We start from the raw sequence: 21,476 nt of genomic DNA on the forward strand, positions 1-21,476 counted from the left end.
TATAAGATGAAAGTTTTGCTGACACTAGTGTAACATAGTTGAAAAAAATAGGGAGCTATCACAGTTTCATCAATCTGGAATGCCTGCTGTTGGTGAAGATGCTATTTAGCTTTATATAATTAAGATACTTCCTTTGGACCATGTTACTAACAGTGAAGTATTTGTTTTCCTTGTAGTCACTGAATGGGATATAGAAAGTAAAACTAACTTCTTAAAGGATAATCAGCAAAGCAAGTCAAAAGCTCTTCTCATTGTGCGTAGGAAAAGCTGACATCTGAAAATAATGCATTGGTTCTAAATTCAGATGAAAACTCCAAATTCTCAAATGTGTCAGTACTGCATGAATTAAATCTTCCATCTTCATAATCTGAAAATATTTGATTTCTAATATCTGAAAAATTGATTTGATTTACAATGTCTTAAAAATTGATTTGATTTACAATGTCTTAAAAATTGAGTATACTGAAGGAAAGTAGTAATAAAAATAAGGAATATAAAATAAATATGGTAAATTAATATTGCAAAAGACAGACATTTATAGTGTCTGAACTAGACAGTCATACTTTATTAGTTTTGTCAAAATCAAAGAAATCAAAGGGAGTTTTTCTAACACTCCAAGTCCCCAACTTGTTTTTTAATTAAATCATTTCCATGTCTACAAGATTGTAGTTTTGATGGCAAAGTAATCTGTTAAAAATATTAAATATTTACAGATACCTTGTATCATAATCTGTCAAGTCTGACAAGTCAGACTTGACACATTAACATTCCCTTTATTGGTGTAGGTAGCAGATTGGAATCAGTTCTGATTAATGGGGAGATGAGAACACGGCAAGAATAAAAGAAATTGAGATTCAGTGTGAAGCTAACATTTAGTGGGAAATGCTGTGCTGCAGATCCTCACTGATGAAAAGAAAATCTGCATTAATCAAAACAATGTGAGAAATAATAAACTAAAACATTGAGCTGGTGAGAAACATGAAATGGATAGTTTGGTTAGGGATCACTAATTGTTATAGATGCAGAAGGATCAGTGTAGTTTCAAACTGCTGTACTGTGTAGTGGCCTCTTCCATGAAAGAGGAAATTAGTGTGGTTTCTTCCATATTTTGAATTTGTAAGAGTATAGAACATTAGCATAAAGGAGAGGTTTGGGATTAGTACTTTTAGATTGCAGTAAATATTTGTGATATTAAGGCATTAAGTAGTCTTACCAGACATGGTGATACAGCTCCTTTTTTTTCCTTTTTCAAGAAGCCACTGATAGGGTGGTACAAAAGTTGTTTTGATGTATGTTTCTATCTCCAGTGTCTGCAATTCAGCTAAATATTCCTCTTTTTCTCCAATATCATCCAAACAATGGACATGTTTCCTAAAATGAATGTTTACTTTATATTAATAAGTAAATGGCAATGTAACAACTTAATCTTACTCATGTGTAAATGAAATTAATTTTTTTTTACTAGCTTCTACCTTGTATATATGAGAAGCAATTCCTCCATACATGTACATATATCCATTTCTGGATTAGCGTATGTAAGGAAGAATCTCAGTGTTATTGTAAAAAAAGACCTCATAAAATTGGTACACACAATGCCTCTATTTTCATTAATTATTTTACTCTGAACATAAAAGTATACATGTGCTAGCCAAATAAAACTGTGGGGTTAAATTTTACTTCTAGATTTTTTAATCTCTGTTCAACATACAGTTTTTCTACTGAGTCTATATGCAAGAGGAATTCATTATTAGAATCAATTTTTCTAAATTACTGTTTTGTCAAATACCAGAAATAGACAGTGCTTGTTCCATGATGTACATCTGTTGTTTTTTGTTTGGTTTGGTTTTTAGTGTAGTGAAAAAGTGGAAATTTTCTTTAGAGCATGCACATTTGGTTGTTTTTGATATCTCAGTCTGGTTATCTGAATATTCCACTTGGTACACTTAATATGGCATTATAAAGTATATCTTCTCATAAAGAAATAGTCTAAGTCCATCTGGTAGTAGACTTGGAGTTACCACAGCTATTTAAAAGTAGTCCAAAAGAAAAAAAAAAAGAAAAAAAAAAAAGCGAAAGAAAATTCTTTTGTGATAATAAAATGCCAAAGCCAAATTTACAACAGGCATCTCAGCCCACTATTCCAGACAGGCTTCAGTTTGGTGTCTGAGCTTGCAAAATACTGATCTACATACAAGAGCCATTTAACTCATGAGTTTAAATGCACAGCTTTGATTATTACATGTGGGTGTCTATTTGTGTATCAAGTCAAAAACAGGCAAAGCTTCTTGTAATACTACAGATGTAATTTTGTTCATGGTCCATGTTCTATACTTGAGTGTGCTGATGCAGTGTTGTGTTGACCATGCGGTGCAAAAGGCAAAAGGAGTGAAGTTACTTAGTGGTCTTCAGTAGTATATTTTCAATGAATAATCAAAATATTACTAAATTGCTAGAGGAAGGATAGATTGTAAGAACATTATTTGACTAGCAAGTCATAAAAAGGGATTTTCCTTTATTGCTTTTACTTTCTATTCCAGTAGTTTGGGAGATACTTTGTAAGGCTAAGCCAAGTGCAGTTTCTAAGTCAAAATGATTCATTCATTTTAAGTCTCTTAGAAGGGGAGATAATAGAAAAAGCTCTGTCAGCAAAACTTAATCCAAAAGCCCAAGAAAATCAATTGCCTGGGTATTGATCTTGGTAGAACAGGGCATGCAGTCGTCTCCAGAATTGCCAGCAGCAATGAATTTGCAGACTTTAGTGCTCAGTTTCTTTTTGTTTGCTGCCCTCTGCGGTTGAAGCTGTAAATTAAAGTGGACTTGGCTGAATGGAGTTAGCTTTACATACTTTTTAACAGCCTCATTTTATTTGCTACCTAAGAAGAAATTAAAACTTAGAAGCTTGATAAAATACATTATTTGTAGCTTTTTCTTTACCAGCACAAACACAAGAGTTTTTAAGATTGCAGCTAATTGCAAGAGTATTTGAATTGAAAAGGGAGGCGACTCCCATTCTCATTTTTATCTTCTTGGCTGGTTTAGGGGAGCCCAGTTGATCTGTCAGTGTGTTCTGCCTCCCTGCAAGGAGGGTCATGGTTCCATCACTGTGTAGGTGTGGGGCTTCTGCTCTTCAGGGCACCTTGAGGGTCACCAAGTAATGTCAGTAGGCCAGGACTTTTAGGGCCAAAAGTTCCACAATTCCAACCCTATATACATTTAAAATTGTTTGTTTGTTTGTTTGTTTTGTGTAAATACACCCATTTGTTGATATCAAAATTTCTGTGAAAATTAATTTTTGATAGAATATAAAGGTACAAACATGCAATATTTCAACATACAGTAACTCAGTTTGGAGAAAGGATGGAAAATAATTGTTTAGTAATGTCTTCTCAGATTATTCAGATGCAAATTGTGGATTTTTTTTAAGATAAGCAAAAAAACCTCTAAATATGGCAAGCATTTCCTGTAATTCCTGCATATCAAATTGATATACAGCAAAGTTATCTTCTGCATTTTGCATCTTGTCATTTTTTGCCGTCATGCCTTCTTATCTCCGTAGAAGAGAATCCTGTGGTTTTTTTCTTAAATTAGTCCTAGTCTCTATTAAATTCACACATTTTAGTAGTCAGTTCATGAAACTAATTTCAATAGCGTTTCTCTATGAAAGACTTGGGTGTCTATAGTTGAGTTCAAGCAGTTGTCATCAGCACTGCTGAGGTACAACTGTGGATGGTGGAAATATAAGGGCAAAACTCCGGAGGAGCTTCATTTCCTAGCCCTTCTGTGGAGCACAGCAAGTTTTTCATCAGTGACATTTACTTCCCTCTGCATTCACAGGAATACTACTTCCCTTACTTGAAAGGGCATTGGGAAGATAAGTGTATAAAACAGCTGGGGTACAGATATTTCATGAACAGCTCATGGATATGTGAGCACCAAGGTAGTTCTGAAGGATTGTTGATCTTTCAATAGAGCAGAGTTGGAAGGCTGTCCCCGTAACACCAAAAGCAGCAAGAAAAGTGCTGTAAGGTGTTTAATTACCTGAAGTGGTCAAGAGCACAGTGTTACCTCTTGCAGAAAACAGAAATAGCTGTGTGTGATTGCTCCGGTCTACTGGTGGCAGTTCGGCTGGAGGAAAAAGTGTCACATACTTGATCACCAGTGTCATTCTTTATGCATGACCCTGTCTTCTTTGATGATTGCTTTCTAGGGCACACCATAATTAGTGTCTAGGTTCTGATAATTACAGTTATGGAGAAGCAAATTTTAAATTCAGAAATGTCTTTCACAAGAGGATTTCTCTGTTTCAGAGATCTTTGAGCCAACAGTTCACTGTAATTCTGTGCGGCATGGAAGCGTACATCAGATGCTACAAAGAAACTGAAGCTATTTAGAAAGTAATTAATGCAGCCAAGTTTACAGTTGATTAGATATCCCATTGAGAGCTGTACTGTTTTGCACCGTCATGTTTTCATGCCGCTTGAATAAATCTGTCAATTATTCTTCTGTTCACTGAAGAATTTCCTTAATACTGTCTTCAGTTGCTTTATCCCTTGGTTGTGAGAATTTTCAGATGAAAACAATGTATTCCACTGTCGAAAAAAATGCTTCATTATGTCAACAAGGCTATGCAAGATAAAGCATTTCACAGCACTGCTGAAGCAAATATGGAATGCATAGGTTTTTGTTCCCTATCTTTTGACCATAGGATTTAAAATTCCTTTTAATTTTCATACGCTGAAGTGGCTTTTTAACATAGTGATGTTTGCATGATGCATATTCCTTATCTCTGCTCAGTGCTTGCTTCAAGACATCAAGATTCAGAATTAACATGCTTTGTGAGAAGAGAAAGAATGACCAAAAGCAATACAGATAAAGTTGTGTCTTTATTGCTGATCTAATGGGCAATTTCTTGCCTATGCTGGAGAAGACAGTAATTTAAACCATCTTCCTAACAAGGAATCTTTAGCAGCATTAAATGTAATTAACTAATGCAGTGATGTTAAAGAAAAGGTCAAAGAGCCCTCTTAGCTTTAAGAGTGTAATTATAAAATGTTTAACATCTTCCAGTCCTTGGAAGAACATCAACAAAAAGAAAAGTGTTAAAGCTACCAGTGAATGAAAGCTCTTGAACACCAATATTCTCTATCTTAAATGCCATCTTCATTCTTTGATTTTATTCCATTTCTTTCCCCATATTTGTTCTATGTCTGTGTGTTTGTTGTTAAAGTGACATAGCATTTCACTTTGCTCAGTGTGTGCCTTTTCCTTCCCTTTTCCTTCACAACTGCTCCAGACTGATCGCATAAACCCAGATGACATAGATTTAGAAAACGAACCCTGGTATAAATTCTTTTCAGAGCTGGAGTTTGGACGTCCGGTAAGTGAGGACAGAATATTGATATTTCCACTTTAGGAAAAAATATTTTTAGAATGAGGAATTTAAATTACCAAATTCAGCAAGTATAAGCCAGTAAAATTAATATAAGGGTTTTTTTTGAGGAAGGGCAGTAAAGTCCCATGAATATAAGTAATTTTTTTCAAATAGACTCTTAACTTGCTAGAGTAGTTATAGTAATAGCTTTAATAAGGAATATGTATTAGATAAATAGTAGTGTGTAAGTATTTAATAACAAGACAAATTCCATTATAAACAGGGATGTTTGCTGGTTTCCCTCAACTTTTTGCATTTGGCTGGATTATTTTTGAACAATCTTATAGGACAGAAAAATATGACAGTTTACGTTAGGGAAGCTAAGTTACAGATCATACCTTTTACTTAAAGGACCAGATCTAAATTTAAATGTATGAAGCCAGAAACAAATTTCTTACAGCAGGAACTACTGAGAATTTTTTCCCTTTTCTTCATCTCTTCTATGCATACATGCAGAATATGTATTTTTTACCTGAACACAGAGATATGGGTTTGCTTTGTTTTCAAGCTGGACACCTGTTTGAATGGACAGACTTCAGTTCTGCTCCAATTTTCACAAACAGCCATACCCAAAACAAGGGCTCTGGCAAACAGCTGCTGGTTTAGACCTGCTTCCAGCACTTACATCTAAAATTATAAACCTGAAGAGTTCCATCTGTTTAGGCCAAAACACCTAAAAATCAGAAATATCTCAAATTTTCACCTTTGATTTCCTAAGAATTTGCATTCTTTTGCAAATACCATAGGTTTAATTGTATAGAAGCATCTAAGGCTGTATGTATATTTTTACAATGGTAAAAAAGTAACACTGCCTTTGAGGCAAGACTGAGAACTAGGTTTCACTTCCTCCCTGCACAACGCCTTAACAACTAGGTTGGAGATGCACCTGCTCTTGCTTTTGCACACTCCCTCTCTGGCTCCACAGAGCTCAAATTCTTTCCTGTACACTCTAACATCTTTAGAAAAAAAGAATAGCAAATGTCTTCATCCCAGAAGAGTGTCTAAGAGGATAGTTGGAATGTCCAGATAGCAGAAAATTAAAATAATTTATAATCCCCCTAGAAAAAGGAGGGAAGTAAACCTAAGTACTCCCTCAGTCTTTTTAAGCATTCTCATAGCTCCCCAAGATCCTCCCTGAGATTTTTTGAGTTTAAAAAGCAGAAGCCACAGGCCACAGGCAGGAAATCCAAAGCAGACATGAGCTTGAGAGTATCAGGATTTAAAATATCCCAATTCTTTTCTTTCCCTGTCAGCCAACAATTCTCTGGAGGCCTATCAGAATTTGAATTAGTGACATGCCAGGCTACATGAGGAGCCTGAGCACTTGACTCAGGGCCATGGAGGACATCCTGGAACCAGGCATCTTAGTCCCTTTCTGTGGCTAGCCATAAGCCAAAATCAAAACTCTCTGGTACTTCAGGGAGAGCAGAAGAGAAAGCAAATCATATACGCTGTTTTAAAACCTTAATATTTTAATCATAGCATTTTAAAAATTACCCATGGAATACCCTGTGAAATTTTTTTCAAATAAAAAGGTAAATATATCTGGGTTTAATTTCTTGTGCAGTGGTCTATAATGTTATCACATTGTCATGGATTACTTTTTATCTCCTTTATCCTGCCATTCAAGAGGTATTATCATTTCTCCCTCTAGGCGGACAGAAATAGTACAGATAAATTCTTCTGAGTAACCATATCTCAACAATATTTACTGATAACAATAACTTTTAAGATAAAATATATTGAAATTCCTCCAAGAGAGCAATACTGTGACGCTTTAGACTTTTCTCTTTAAGTGTTAAAAACTGCTGGTATTTATTCAACCATTCCAGTTGTAAATTTTACCACCTAAAGTTACTAACATTTTATTAAGGTATTTTAAAAATAACACATTTATCCTTCCATTCTACCTGTGTGTGTCACTCTTTGTATCTGACGCTGTCAACACTTATTTTCTAACTGTGTCACCTTTTCCACATGTTTCATTCCTTGCTGCCATTGATCCTACTTCATTTCATCTCTACACTTCTGCTTTTATGATGCAGCCACCTAAAAAGCTTTTGGACTATGTTCAAGACAATTCTTCTGGTGTTTCCAATGAGGTAAATGAATGGTTCTTTTTCAGATGATTCTCTTGGGAAGAAGGGTTGGAATGCTCACCATTTATGTCTTAGGTTTGTTAAAATTTACTGGTTTCCTTCTGATAGCTATGAGACAATTCTAATTCACAATCATTGAATCTTTGTCTTCATATCTTTCCAGATCACTAGTGCATTTGGATGTTGATCTTATTATCCTAGGAACTGTGAGTCCTTATACTCAAAACTTCTCAGAGATTAACACCCAGAATTACACAACACTCCATACATACGTCTCTAACTCTTTGACAAATTCCCACTTTTCAGAGTTGGGCAAGTGCATTGCACAATTAATCCATCAGCACAGTGTATTTTTTTATTAAAATATCTGACTGCAAATTCTGTGTGTCAAGTGCAAGCCTTTGTAGCTAAGCTGTCATTTCTCCAATTAAGTATTTATGACTAAGGTTGCTCATCAGGTAAAACAGCAACTAATAGTACTTTTGTAATTTATAACTCAGGATTGACATTTGCTGTCAGTACTCCAAATAAAATTAATCAAGATCAGGTAGTGGGCTGACATTGCCCTACTCTGAGTGGGAGAGATTCAGGCTTTCATTCCTTCTCCACTCCCTCCCCATTTTTACAGTGTTAGGACACAAATCAGTGAGTCCTCTACTGCCAGCTTTGTTTCATACGGTGGCTTTACTTCATCCATATTTGTGATTCACTATCATCTTCTGTATTTTCTCTAAAAGTTAAACTCAAGTTGTGATCTTAAATTGTTAATTGTTTACAATTTACTCTGGGTTGATAATAAGCTCTCAATATATCTGAAAAAAACTCATAGTTGTGAAATTTGGGCCAGTTCTCTGAAAGAAAAAGCTTCTAGGCCTTTTCTAATTCCTGTAGGTTTTCAATGTATCAAGGAAGATAATTTAAAAGCCCTAAAATGACTTTGAAATATTCCCATGTTCAGTAGGTCTGGGTAAAATGGCTATTAAGTATCACTGGTTTTCTCTTTGATTAATTTACAAAGAAGTCTTCTCTTTAATTTTGAAATTTTAATAATCTTATATATGAGAAATCACGTTTAAAAATTACAGCAACTTAATACTTCTGTAGAGGAGGAGACTATTCAAAATAACTTGATAAAGTATTATAACCATCATGCAAACAAGCCTATTTGTTATTTTCCTTTTACTTTTGCCTACTTTCCCTAGCTCCATTTTTAGTCAGCATTAAAGCCTTGATGCATGAAAAGAGCTAAAATACTGGCTTAATTCTATATATACGTATCTTTTTTTAGTAAAAAGAAATCAAAGTATTTAAAAAATATTTTATTTGGTAGTTTGGAGTTGTCATCTCCGATATTTAAATTTTTTTTCAAGTTGCCTTTATTCATATAGAGCAGTATTGAATATTGTGGAACATGCCTAATTAGTTTTGGAGATGGGAGAGATGTGTTCAGTTGGGCCATCTAAAAGTAGGTCAATAAACGCCCAAGAGCTGATAGGACAGCTCAAACAGTAAAACAAGCAGTAAAAAACAACCACACAGTGTTTACTTTCACCTATACTCTATATATCACATCAGTGGAGCTCTTCCTGTGGAGAGAAGGTATAAACTCCACATAATCTATAAAATAATATATGCCTGTAGTAAAAATTAGTGTTGTAGAATGGGCAACATACAGGATCTGTCATATAGAAAAAACTTCAAAGCCAGCATCAAGTAAAGGATAAAAGGGCAAGTAGCATTCAAGGTGATAAAAGAATCTTAAGGGATGAAAAGTGAAAGCCAATAACCCAGCAGTCAATTTTAGTGTGATATGCACTTCTAGCCATCTGCGTATAGCCTGGGGAACACTGTGGATAAGGAAGTTCCCTCTGGTGTGATTTCCATTGTGTGATCACATAGCCTTCCATACGAGACAGTGAGGACCTGCTCCACCCTTGGGAGTGACATCATGGTCTGTACAGGCATGAAGCTACTACAGCAATCCCTGCCTCAGGGCCATTTGGCCACTGTCACCTCCCAGGTGGTCAGTGGTCGCTAGTGGAAGTGGTTGGCATCTGCACAAAAGAATCCACAATGACAATCTATCTGCAGTGTTTGCACCACCTCTGCAACAGTTCTGAGAGATGACCTGTGGTCCCGAGTTTCCTTCCTGGCTGGTTCCAGACCGTGGCAGTGACTGGTCGAGAGGAGGAAGATGGTTGTGGACAGTTTTGAAATGAGCCTCGGGTGTTTTCCAGGACAGGCTGAATGTGTGTTTTATGGGTAGAGAAGGGAAGCACACAGACCTGAGGCCTTTGCTTACTATGGTTATACTTGCTGTTGGTGTGAGCAACATTGTGTCTGGCTTCTATGGTTTTATTGCAGGCAGACCTCATAGTGTTGGATATATATCTTAAAATCATGGAATTTAGAGAGTGATGGGAGAATCGTCACCAAGTACTTCTAAGCCTTCAGAGTGTGTAAAGAAAAACTCAAAAATATGAACTGTGTGAACATTTGGAATTATCTTAGCTCAAGTTTTAGATAACATTTGTTTCATATTGTGGCATGTTTGTGTGGCTCTCCTGGCCCCACAGTCCTAAAAAATCTGTTCCCAAATATTCTAAGACTACTGGTGACTTCTGGAGATGTACCTAGGTGTCAGTTAACAGATCTGGGTGAAGTTCTGTTCATGAACTTGCAAATCAAATCACTGGGGGGAAAAAAATCCAGCAAAAGAAAGGACTTGTATGAGTGCCCATGAGTGCCATTACTTCAGCAGTCCTTCAGGACAAAGATTTTTCCATGCAGGGTAAAAGCCAAGAAGGCTCTCTATAAAGGGAAAAACTATTTCCTGCACCTTAGAAACCTGTATGATAGTTCTATTTCTAGCCCAGTGGGTTATGGAAAGCTGAAATGACATGGCAGGAACTTGAAAGAAGTTCAGTTCTTGAACCTGACTGCTTTGTACCCATGAAGAAATACCCCAGGAACCATGCAGTTCATTCTAGATTCATACCTGGATACCAGAATTGTAATATTACTTAATTCTGACTGAAGGCTTGAAATGGTTGATTTAAAATAAGTAGTCATTTGAGGTTGACTTTGTATTAATAATACAATTATGGAAGTTCCATCTCCCAGTGTTCGTGTAGTAGCTACATCTGTAATTCCATAAGCAATGACTAATTTTCTGTGATGAGAACTGTTCTTACCAGGATTATAAAGTATATAAGGCCAGTTGCTAACCACAAACATCATGGGATTGACAAAAGTTTCTGGCTATTATCGACTGTAGGATTTTGGTGAGTAACTGAGGGATGAAGAGAAGCTTTGCAGACCTCACATGTACATAAAGGAATAATTTTCAGATTTTTCTGTTTTTATAGTAAATATTTGTTTCAGCTGTTCTGTGTCTGGTTTTGAAAAGTATATAGAAAAACATGATTTGAGATCATTATTTAGCAGTGCTTTAAAGGAAAAAAATTAATGAACAGGCAATGAAATCTAGTGATGGTTTTAAAAGCTGCATAATTCTTATGAAATGTTGCTGTGTCTGTGATGGAGTGCTTAGGATGTTAATTATCATGGGCTGTTGTTATAGGATTTGCAAGAGTAACAAGGAGTCATCAAACATGATAAGCACAAATTGTCACTCTTTTTGTTAAATACAAACATAACAATCCATGTGTTTGTTTTCACAGGCTTCCTTATATCATCACTATTCAACAGACCGAGGCCTGGACAGGCCCTCCAGGTAAGAAGCACTATCTACACTTCAGCAGTCACAGATTATTTAGCCTGAGGGTCATTTTTGGGACTAAAATCAGCAGATTTTGTGAAGAGTCAGATTTTAACATTCACCTTGTGAGCTACTGGCAAATTAGATGCTTGGGGGGTTGATTTTGATACTGATGTGTAGATTTTTTTAGTTTTACAAGAACTTGGTGTTTTAAATTAACCACACTGTGTTCTGGGTCTTTCCACTAACATCGCTGAGCTTCTCTCTCTACAGCAGTGATTTATTCTTTACCCTTACTGCCTGCAGTGTATTCAGTGCTGTTTTCCTGAGTATGATGTCTTGACTGTTCTCAGTCTCTATCTTTTTCATATCTTTGCACCTAAACTCTAGCTCCAAAAATAGTCTAAAAGAACTCGATGCATTTTTTTCAAAGAAAATGACATAGTAATGTGTACAACTTTAAAACAATTGGGTTAAGAACAAATTAATCTTTTCACTGGGAAATAGGCTGTAAGATCTGTGAGACCAATGCTTCTTCCCTTTATGTGTTTTTTCATCTATAAACCAATAATATAATTATGGCCTTACTTCTTAAATTCCTGAATTCTGATCTCAGAGTCAGACTGCTACTGATACTGCTTTTTCTGTAGTTCTGCAAGTACTGCGAGTGACTACAGAAAGCGAAGGAAGTCAGAGCCTGCTGTGAGTCACCAGAGGGCACACAGTGATCAGAACGCCAACAGACCTAACCTGGGCCGTACAGACACACAGGGCTCATGTTCCACCCTTAGGAAGCCTTTAACTAGCTCATCTCCTTCTTCTCCATCACGAGCTAAAGGTAAGAGGAGACCACATTAGTTAGCAGGAAACTACTGATGATGTGTTGTGCCATATGTTGGTAGCAGCTGCCTGCTGTCACTCGATGCATATCCCCAGGGGATGTGATGTGAAGCAACAGCTTTGGGCCTTTCCGGAAAGGCTGACTGTTTACTCTTACAGGTGTAATTTTAGCTGGAAAGCTGGATATGTAACTAGGATTTTCCAGTTGAACTGCTTGTTCTAACAAAAGAGAATTGACTAAAAGAAGACTATGAATTCTACCACAATATATAAACCCTAATATTTTTATTAACTCTACTACTCTCTTACTAGATTATTATGATTTTAAAACTAGTTTTATTATATTGAGAAAGTAAATTGAGACAAGTAACCTGTAAGATTAAAGATGTGTGTCCAGGATAGTAGACCTTTTAAATCCATAGCTGATGTCTAAGCTATCAGTTATCAGGACCTAATGTAATCAAGAAAATACCCGTAGTTATCAGGGCATAATTTAATCAAGAAAGCATCCATAGTCTGATTTTTTACCTTCTAAATCCTTGAAAGTATTTAGTACAGCTGATGCAACCCAATTAGCTTATTTTTGGCAAGTAACTCACCATCCTGTTACTGTTTTCCACATCTCTCCAGGAAAGAGATCACAGAGTCAGTTGTTCATTTGGGTTTGGAGGTTTGGATGGGTTTTTCCAGAAAGACAAAAAAGCTTCCAGTAAAACATAAAATGGAAGTAATATATAGAATAATGCTGAATATGTCTCCTTCTCTTTTAATTATTATTGTTATTATTCTCTCAATTGCTCTATTTTGTAGCAAGAATAATCAGTAAACCTCTGTAAAAGTAAATTCTCAGTGAAAAGAACATAATATCCAGACTGCAACAGAAGGTATCAAAGAAAAGCAGTGAGGAACATTAAGAGTGAGATGGTTGAAAAGCAAATGTATTTTAAACATTTCAAACAATAAAGTGTTATAGCAGTAATTTTAAAAGTGGAATAACTCATCCATTCGGCTTACCAGGCCAGGCAGTAAAAAGTCAATAGATTCCACTTGCTTGCAGGTGCCTTTGACTCCACCACCAATAACAAGCACTAAGCATGACTTCAACACTTCCTGGGTTTGCAAATCCATTAAAAATATCTTCTACTGCCAATTAGCTTTCAGAAGGTGACACTGTTCTCTCCCAGCATTATGACCCCTGTAGAATGCTAATTTTTCTTGAAATTAACCAGTTTGTTAAAGAAGAGGCACATAATGAGCTGTTTGATCACCATGAATTTTGAACTCAAGTGTGTCAGTTTCAGATCTAGAGTCCATTTTTTTAGAAAGCAGACAGAGCTCTTTCAAGCATCCTTTCTGAATTGAGTGCTGCCACTCGAGACTATTTTTGAAAGTTCAGTACAATTTTGAAATACCACCATTCCAAATTTGTCTCGTAGTGTCTTCTAGATCCACCATGCACATGAAAATGTGTCTTAAAGCTTCAAAACTCATGCCTTTGTTATGGAAGTCAATTTAAGGGTTATTTTTACTTCTGCATTGTGGTTAGGCTCTGTAAACTGATACACCTTCCTTTACACTTGTATAACACTTCCTGAGCTACCTTGTTCTGCCCTGCATAAGCCGTACAAAACACTGCTCCCTTCAGTGCTACCACACAGGGAAGGAGCAGGCTACCTGTGAATGACTGGGAGAAATTTCCTATTTGATCTAATATGAAGATTTATCTTTACTATAACTATCTTAGACTGTGTGGATGCTGTGAACTCTGGGCATTATACAGGTTAAAAATCATTAACAACTTTTGCAGAATGCCCAGTTAGAAAAGTCAGTATTACCCTGAGGTCTAGATTTGTTGTGTGGCTTCATCTTTAATCTTTGGCAGCTTTTATTGTCTGTTGACCTGCTTAAAAATCCCAATTAATCCCCAATTAATGCCTGGTTTCTTTTGTTGCTTTGATGGCAGGGGTTGTAGAGGAGATAACATCTCCATAATTAATAAGGAATTCTTTTTGTTGTTCAAATTATCATGAGTGCATTTTTGCAGCTGGAAAATAACTTAATTATTAGCTCTGCAGTCCTAGGCTGTAACAAACGATGTACTGACCTAAGCTGATAGATGCACTAATTGCTATCTCTTTTCTAGTCTTTCTAATGCTTACTGATGCTAATTCCAACTTTCTGAATCTTTTAATTTCTGGCAATGTCTCTTTTTTACCATGCTGCTCTATGGATTATAAAGGTGGGGATATTAGCAAAGTATATCCATCCCTTTTAAGTTACTCAGTGCACAACCAGAACACCTCAAATGAATTAGATTACTGTAGCACTTACAGACAACATTTAGCTGTTCCAAATGATTCAAGAAGGGCAACCAGCTACAAGAATGGCTGGCAAATGACTCGCCAAAATGCAGAAGTCTGGAGTAGCACAGAGGAAGCTGCTTCTCCAAAGAGGAAATCTCGTAGCTGTGATGACCTGTTGACAGATGATCATGATAGCTATCCCGATGCACAGGCCAAGGCTGAAAGCATGGGCTCTCTGTTATGTGAGGAGGACTCCAAAGAAATTTGCTCAATGAACTGGAAGTCCCCATACGTTGAGGGCCGTGGTAGTGGTAGGTCAAGAGTTCGTCACAGGTCTGCACATGATGCTCCAGGTTTCCTGAAGATGTACAAAAAGATGCACCGCATCAATCGCAAGGACTTGATGAATTCTGAGGTGATTTGTTCTGTCAAGTCCAGAATACTGCAATATGAAAAAGAACAGCACAAAGGTATTCTTCAAGGCTGGAGAGAGTCGTCTACTGAGGAGGTGCCCAGAGACATGGTGCCAACCAGAATATCTGAATTTGAAAAGTTAATTCAGAAGTCAAAATCAATGCCGAACCTTGGTGATGACGTGTTGTCAACTGTTACATTAGGGCCTCCTAAAAATGGCTTGTGTCCAAAGAGGCGATTTTCTATAGAATCTCTGCTGGAAGAAGAAACTCCAGTCAGACATCCCTCTCAGGTACAACGGAGCTACAAGTCTAAAACCCTGGTGCCAATTCATATTGAAGTGACCAGTGATGAGCCACAACGATCACATATAGATTTTTCAGACAGCGATCAAGACGGAGTGGTTTCTGATCTCAGTGACTTTATCCAGATAGAGGGTTCATCTTTCTGTAGTGAAAGTGACTTTGATCACTTTTCCTTCACTTCATCTGAAAGCTTTTATGGATCAGGCCATCACCACCACCACCATCATCACCACCACAGGCATCTCATCAGCTCCTGCAAAGGGCGATGCCCAGCATCCTACACCCGCTTCACCACCATGCTAAAACATGAAAGGGCTAAGCAAGAAACCACTGAAGATCCAAGGAGACAGGAAGCAGAATCCGGCCTGTCTAAGATAGCATTCCTCGTCAGCCCAGTGCCTTTCCGGAGGAAAAAAAGTGCAGCTCCTAAAAAACAAACTGAAAAGAAAAAATGCAAGTCATCTGTGTTTGAAGCACTAGATTCTGCACTTAAAGACATCTGTGACCAAATCAAAGCTGAAAAAAGGCGGGGAAGCTTGCCCGACAACAGTATATTACACAGACTTATTACTGAGCTGCTTCCAGACATTCCAGAAAGGAATTCATCTCTTAAAGCTCTGAAAAAGAGTCCCACGCACCAGCCTTTTCATCCACTGCCTCAAGATGGTGCTATCCATTGTCCACTGTACCAGAATGATTGTGGAAGATTACCTCTTAGTGCCTCTTTTCCAGACATGGATGCAACTAACAACAATGATAGTGCACTGTGTTTCCAAGGTGGATTAACTTTCTTCCTCTGTCCTTGTGATTGACTCATCCAACCTTACTCCCCGTGTTTCCCACCCTTTCTCATTCCACTTTGTGTTGTCTATAAGAAGCTTTCATCCCATAAAATTCTTAGTGAAGGACATCATTTTCACACAGGTGTTGAGGACAGATAAATTTGCTGTCTATTCACAAAATACAGTAATCAGGACAACTGAAGTAGCAGTTCATTTCAACTAATTGAAACAAAATTATTTCTACAAATTATAATGATGTTATTGAGCAGTGAATTCATGCATAATAAGATGCTGGTCAAACTAAAACCAATATGTAGATAACCCTTTCTTTATCACTAATAAAAAAGAATGTGAATCTAAAATGTATTTTAGTATATAATATTGTTAAATGTAAGTGATAAAAATGCTGATAATTCTGCCAGTATCATAGAAAGATGATTCTGTTTTCTTATGAATCCACTACTTTGTGTTAATTTTTTTGTGAATAGATGTTAAGGTCATTTTAGGAAGTTTTCATTTCCACTGTTTAAACAATTTCCAATTTCTGTGGCAGCAAAATTAATTGTTTCTTTGGAATTTCAAAATGTCTATGAAATTTTGAGAAATTTCCTGTCTTCTTAGGAGGGAATTTCTCAATAATCAAAACTTGAATGAAATAGTTAGGGTAAGTATGACCAATCTGTTTTTAAAGTTACTGCTTTGAGCTGTTTGTGGCTCTGCCTCTTTTTTTCAATTTTGCTTTTATTTGAATCAAAAAAAAAATTTAAAATATATTCTTGAAATCCCAAATGTATGTAAGAAAGAATGTCTTTAATATAGAAATTATGCAATATTTGATCAGACCCATCTTATCCATATTCTCACATATTTTTGTGTAACATTTGCAAGTAGCACAATAATAAATATGTATTTCAAGAGAAATCAGAATTGAAGCTATTACCATCTTTTCTTAACTAGTTGTAATAGGCATATTTAGAATTGAAAATTTGGTAAAAAAACCAGCTATAAAACACAGTTCAGAATTGAATTAGTCATACTTGAGGCCTGATCGTAATTAACCCTGGCAGACAGTACTACATGATGAGACTGAAGTTGTTGAAAAATGTGTTTTTCACATATTGTAGTTGCTAAATGAGAATTTTCCAGTCTGTGAAAATAAGGAAATCCATAGTGTAAAGTAAATGTGGATTTCTAACAGCTTTTGCAGCTATGAAGGAGCCTGGCATGAGGAAAGCAATATACTCTGTCAACATTAATATCCCTAAAGCAGCGTGGAGAATGAGTAAAGCAGAATATTCCATTAGTTTCCATCAGCACCAGTCATGGCTGAGCTCTACTTCTAATCAAGTTTTCGTGTTTTGTTGGATTTGTGTGCGTCTCTTAGAGCCACAGAGACCTGAAGGTCATAGCAGATGACTGAAAACTACCAGTACTGACTGCATAAGGAGCTGTAGAGAAAAGAAAGAGATTTTTTTTGTCCTAAAGCTTCTGCGCTTTCACTCCTTTCCAATATCCTCTCTTACTGCTGTGTTTGGAGTCATTCATTGTATCTTCAGGTTTATGCAGTAGGTGTACGTCCTCATTCAGGAACACATGCCATATCAAAAAAGCTGTCCAGAGCTGAGGCTATGGTATACTTACTGGGAATGACATGCTCACAACCAATGGCATAAATCATAAAATTACCTTTTTACCTCAATTGTATTTATCAATAGCCACAAGTTTTTGTGGCCTACCCAACAACCAATTAGAATGGATGAGATGCTCTCCATTCTTTTCTTTGTTTCACTTGTATTTCTTTAGAAATGTATGAGCTTGATAACAAGAGATTGTGGGAATGAAGTCAAAGGAAGACAAACATAAATCACATTTCCAATAGAAAGTTCCACTGTCGTAGTAGGAGACTAAAATTACTTTTCAGAAGTTAAGAGGCAGTTCATTGAATACTTCTATTTTCATTTCACATTTGCAACTTGCAGAGCTTTAGAGTGTATAAGATTTTGATTTTATCCTTATTAAAACATGAGAAAATATTCACCATCCTGTAATAAACATTGGTAAACTGTGCTTTAGAAAAGTCTGCCACATAGATTGGTGAGTTATATGATTTGTATTCCATCTCTTACAACAGAGTTGTTTTTATCAAGTAACATCCTTTTAAATTCCCTTGTGCTGCCTAACATGTGCCCTTGGTAAAGTAGAAATGCATCTTAGATCACTTAGGAGGAAACAATGTTTCTTCACATTTTCTCATTGAAGCATGCTTGAATCATGTGTTGTGCATGTAATTATGTGTTTACATTGCTGGCATTCCAAAACAATGTCCTGCCACCTGATGGAGTCTGAGTACTGCTGTCATGTCTTCCACTTGGCCCAGCAGGGGAGCATCCCTTTTCACAGTGAGGCATAATTACACTCTCTTGATCCTCAGTCATAGAGTTCCTTCTGCTCTGGATCAGAGGACAGCCTTAGCCTTTGCTTAAAGTTAGTTACTTTTTTTATCCTTTAAAGGTGCTCTTAACTGACGTATCATGTGCTTTTCTTTCTATTAAAGATAAAGATTCTAAAGATTCTTCTATTAAGATAAAGATTCTATGTAAAATAATAGATTTCAATATATTTTCACCCCCCTAAATGAAAGCAACCAGCATCACAGATTTAAATGTTTTGTTTATCGTAGTTTCACATAATTTCTGTTTTCAGTAGACCAGGAGTCTCCTGGAAGCTATTCTTCTGCTTTCACTGATGTGGGACGATGTACTCCAAGGGAGAGAAGAGGAACTACAGACAAAGAGGTAGTGAAACAACAATAAATAATGCACCACTATCCACATGGAAAATTGGTAACATATTAGAGACAAGATTTGTCTTGGTTTTAAGACTGTATAATGATGCAGACCAAAGAAACAGCATCTTCCTTTTTCATTAGGGAGATTGGTACTTCAAGAAATTAAAATAATATCGAGCTTTGTAAGATAAGCTGTATTCTTCAGTTCATTATTAAATAGACACGGACATAAATTCACTAGTTATTGATCAGCTCTGTCAAAACTGATTGGAGTCTGTGTTGGAACAGAGAAAAATAACAGATTTGACTGGGGAAAGGGTCTTCAGAAACCCAAAGCATTACACAAAGAAACTACCTTGGTAGTTTCAAAACTGATACAAAACATCCATGTTTCACTGTTATTTTTGTTTGGAAAGCAAACCACTGCTGTTAGTGAATTGGACAAAACCAGTTATCCTAAGAGGAGTCTCTAACATCTGTAGCAGTTGATGATTAATAATCATCAACTTAATATAATTAGGTACTGATTGCTTATAGTAGTGCTTTGGAGGAGGAAATGGAAGCAGGCATACCACCTTTAAAGTAACACAAAGCATCACTGAAAAGTACATACTGAAAAATAAAGTACATTTTTCTGTATATTAAGAATGTTTGTAGATCTAGAACTATAAATGCTCTCCAAACAACATAAAAGATTACTATATTTTAATTGCTAATATATAAGATTTTGCTCCGGGCTATATACCTTGATACATGGTGCTATGGTCAGAACTGAATTCAGATCCATTTATACCCCACTGATATGCATATATTGCTGCAATTTGATTAAAAGTCAGATCTTTTTAAAAAAGGTTTCTCATTACAAAATACAGACTAAAAAAGTTCAATAGCCATATTGTTCCATAGGAGTCATATTGTGTGCTTCTTTAAAGAATTTTGTGACATGGAAAGTCATCTTTCAATTTGAAAATACATAAAATACTTAAATTACAAGCCATTTTTAAGATCACTTTGAAAGGTTCAAAAACGTTAAAGAGAAAAGGCATCTCTATTTCCAGCATGTTTTGTACATTTCGAAGTATTTTGTATTTAAAAAGCTCCACTGTTCTTTTAGTATCCACTTTTTTCGTGTTATTTGCTTTAATAGTTACAATACCAGCTGTACCAAGATCAGGAAAGACTGAATAGGGCTTAGCTACAGCTGATATGAATCATATGTTGATATTAATATCCCCTCTTGTCTAAAATACCATTTTTAATAAGAGCAAGGAACAGAAAAGTGCTTTTAACTTTAGGCTATCTTATTTGAAGGAGATCTGTAATGGAAAATTGTATTAGTATGGCAAAATTCAAGTTGACAGGATCCCTATAATAACTTCAGGGACTTCTTATTATAGTGAAGACAATTCTGCAGGTGTGCTAGATTTGCTAGTCTTAAAATGACAAGGAGAGAACCAAGTCAAGAACATCTGTCCTGCAATAAAGGTAAAATGTAAAATTTACAAGTGTCCCTTTTTATTCCTGTCATAAAAAGATGTGCACCTTTACATCATGACAAATAGTGTCTCTCAGAAATAGCATAATCAGCTCATTCTAGTCACTAGTACATCCTAGAGAGGCATTTATTAGAATGGGGTGATCTTATCTCTGCAAGTACTTGCAGAGCAAGACTAAATCACTTTAACAAATGCCCTCATGTGGTTCTGCTTTTCACTTCCTCTGAAGTATCTGGTGCTGGCTACTTGTCAGATGCAGACAGTCCATGAGTGAAGCTGTTGGGTCAGATCACAGTTCATATTTTCACTACAGCTTTGAAAACAGTGAAAGTGTGTGTATAGGTGAGGATTTTACAGGGTGTTTTTTTTTTTTAAAACAGTATTGAGCTTATGTGTACTTGGTGACAGAACTTGATAAATTTATGAAAGAAATGTTATCATGTGATTGCCTGTGATAGCAAGAGAGCTGCACAGATGACTCAGATCACCTCCAGTCCTGTGCTTTCTCAAAACTATGAATGTAATTATAGAAATTAAAATATTCCAACCATTTCCAGCTGTCAGAAGATATGTACATATATATAAATATAAATAAATAAATAAATATATATATATATACACAAATGTCATGCATCATTGCAATTGAAATTGGCCTACAGATAACAAGTTTACATTAAAGGTACCTAAAATACTACAGAATATTAAGTATGTGTGTTTATGTTGTACCTAGAGATCTAGTTGCCTACAAGTCACATATTAGTTTACTTTTTTATTTACTTTGCTACTTCTCATAAACATCAAGTTGCAAAGTAGTCTGCATTAAAATTTAGCTATTTCTGTTTTTAGAACATTAAGTCCCAAACACCTAACTGCCTTAAAAAAAAAAAAGCCTAAATTTCATTGCATATATCTTCAAGAACCGCTGTAAAGTTCATCCTTTTCTTTTTGGATCTTGGTCACCTTTTAAAAATTCTACCACATTTATCATATAGCAATATTACCTGAATGTATTAATCACTTCACCTGTTTTTCAGAAACTGCCAGCTAGAGCTGTGTATGACTTTAAAGCTCAAACTTCTAAGTAAGTACTAGACTTTTGTTCATTCAAGAATTTGCAATTGAAGCAAACTCTTTCTACCACTTAAGTGGTGTTCAAACCAGTTTGAATAGCGAGTGGCATGGACCTGAGGACCCTGCTTGTAGTCCCTGCACTAGCAAACTGTGGGAGAAGTTACTTTGTAATAAAATTATCTTAAATTATTATATTCTGCATTGTATCTGTTTGAACACATGAATA

The 21,476-nt window shown here is 36.0% G+C and overlaps 1 protein-coding gene across 48 annotated transcripts in view; it reads left to right on the forward strand.

Annotated features, from left to right (window-relative positions):
- Positions 1-21,476, forward strand: part of SORBS2 (sorbin and SH3 domain containing 2) — a 194,812-nt gene that overhangs the window by 153,305 nt on the left and 20,031 nt on the right. For 29 of the 48 annotated variants that reach the window (XM_038134776.1, XM_038134779.1, XM_038134774.1 and 26 more), the window contains 7 exons: positions 5,294-5,377; positions 7,477-7,533; positions 11,214-11,266; positions 11,902-12,089; positions 14,331-15,890; positions 18,599-18,690; positions 21,214-21,260. In XM_038134776.1, coding sequence (XP_037990704.1) covers positions 5,294-5,377; positions 7,477-7,533; positions 11,214-11,266; positions 11,902-12,089; positions 14,331-15,890; positions 18,599-18,690; positions 21,214-21,260 — 2,081 coding nt within the window. The remainder of the gene's footprint in view (positions 1-5,293; positions 5,378-7,476; positions 7,534-11,213; positions 11,267-11,901; positions 12,090-14,330; positions 15,891-18,598; positions 18,691-21,213; positions 21,261-21,476) is intronic. The other 19 variants (XM_038134804.1, XM_038134814.1, XM_038134815.1 and 16 more) reach the window with 6 other exon arrangements.

This window comes from Motacilla alba, chromosome 4 (assembly GCF_015832195.1).
Source record: "Motacilla alba alba isolate MOTALB_02 chromosome 4, Motacilla_alba_V1.0_pri, whole genome shotgun sequence".
Taxonomy (NCBI): Eukaryota; Metazoa; Chordata; class Aves; order Passeriformes; family Motacillidae; genus Motacilla; species Motacilla alba.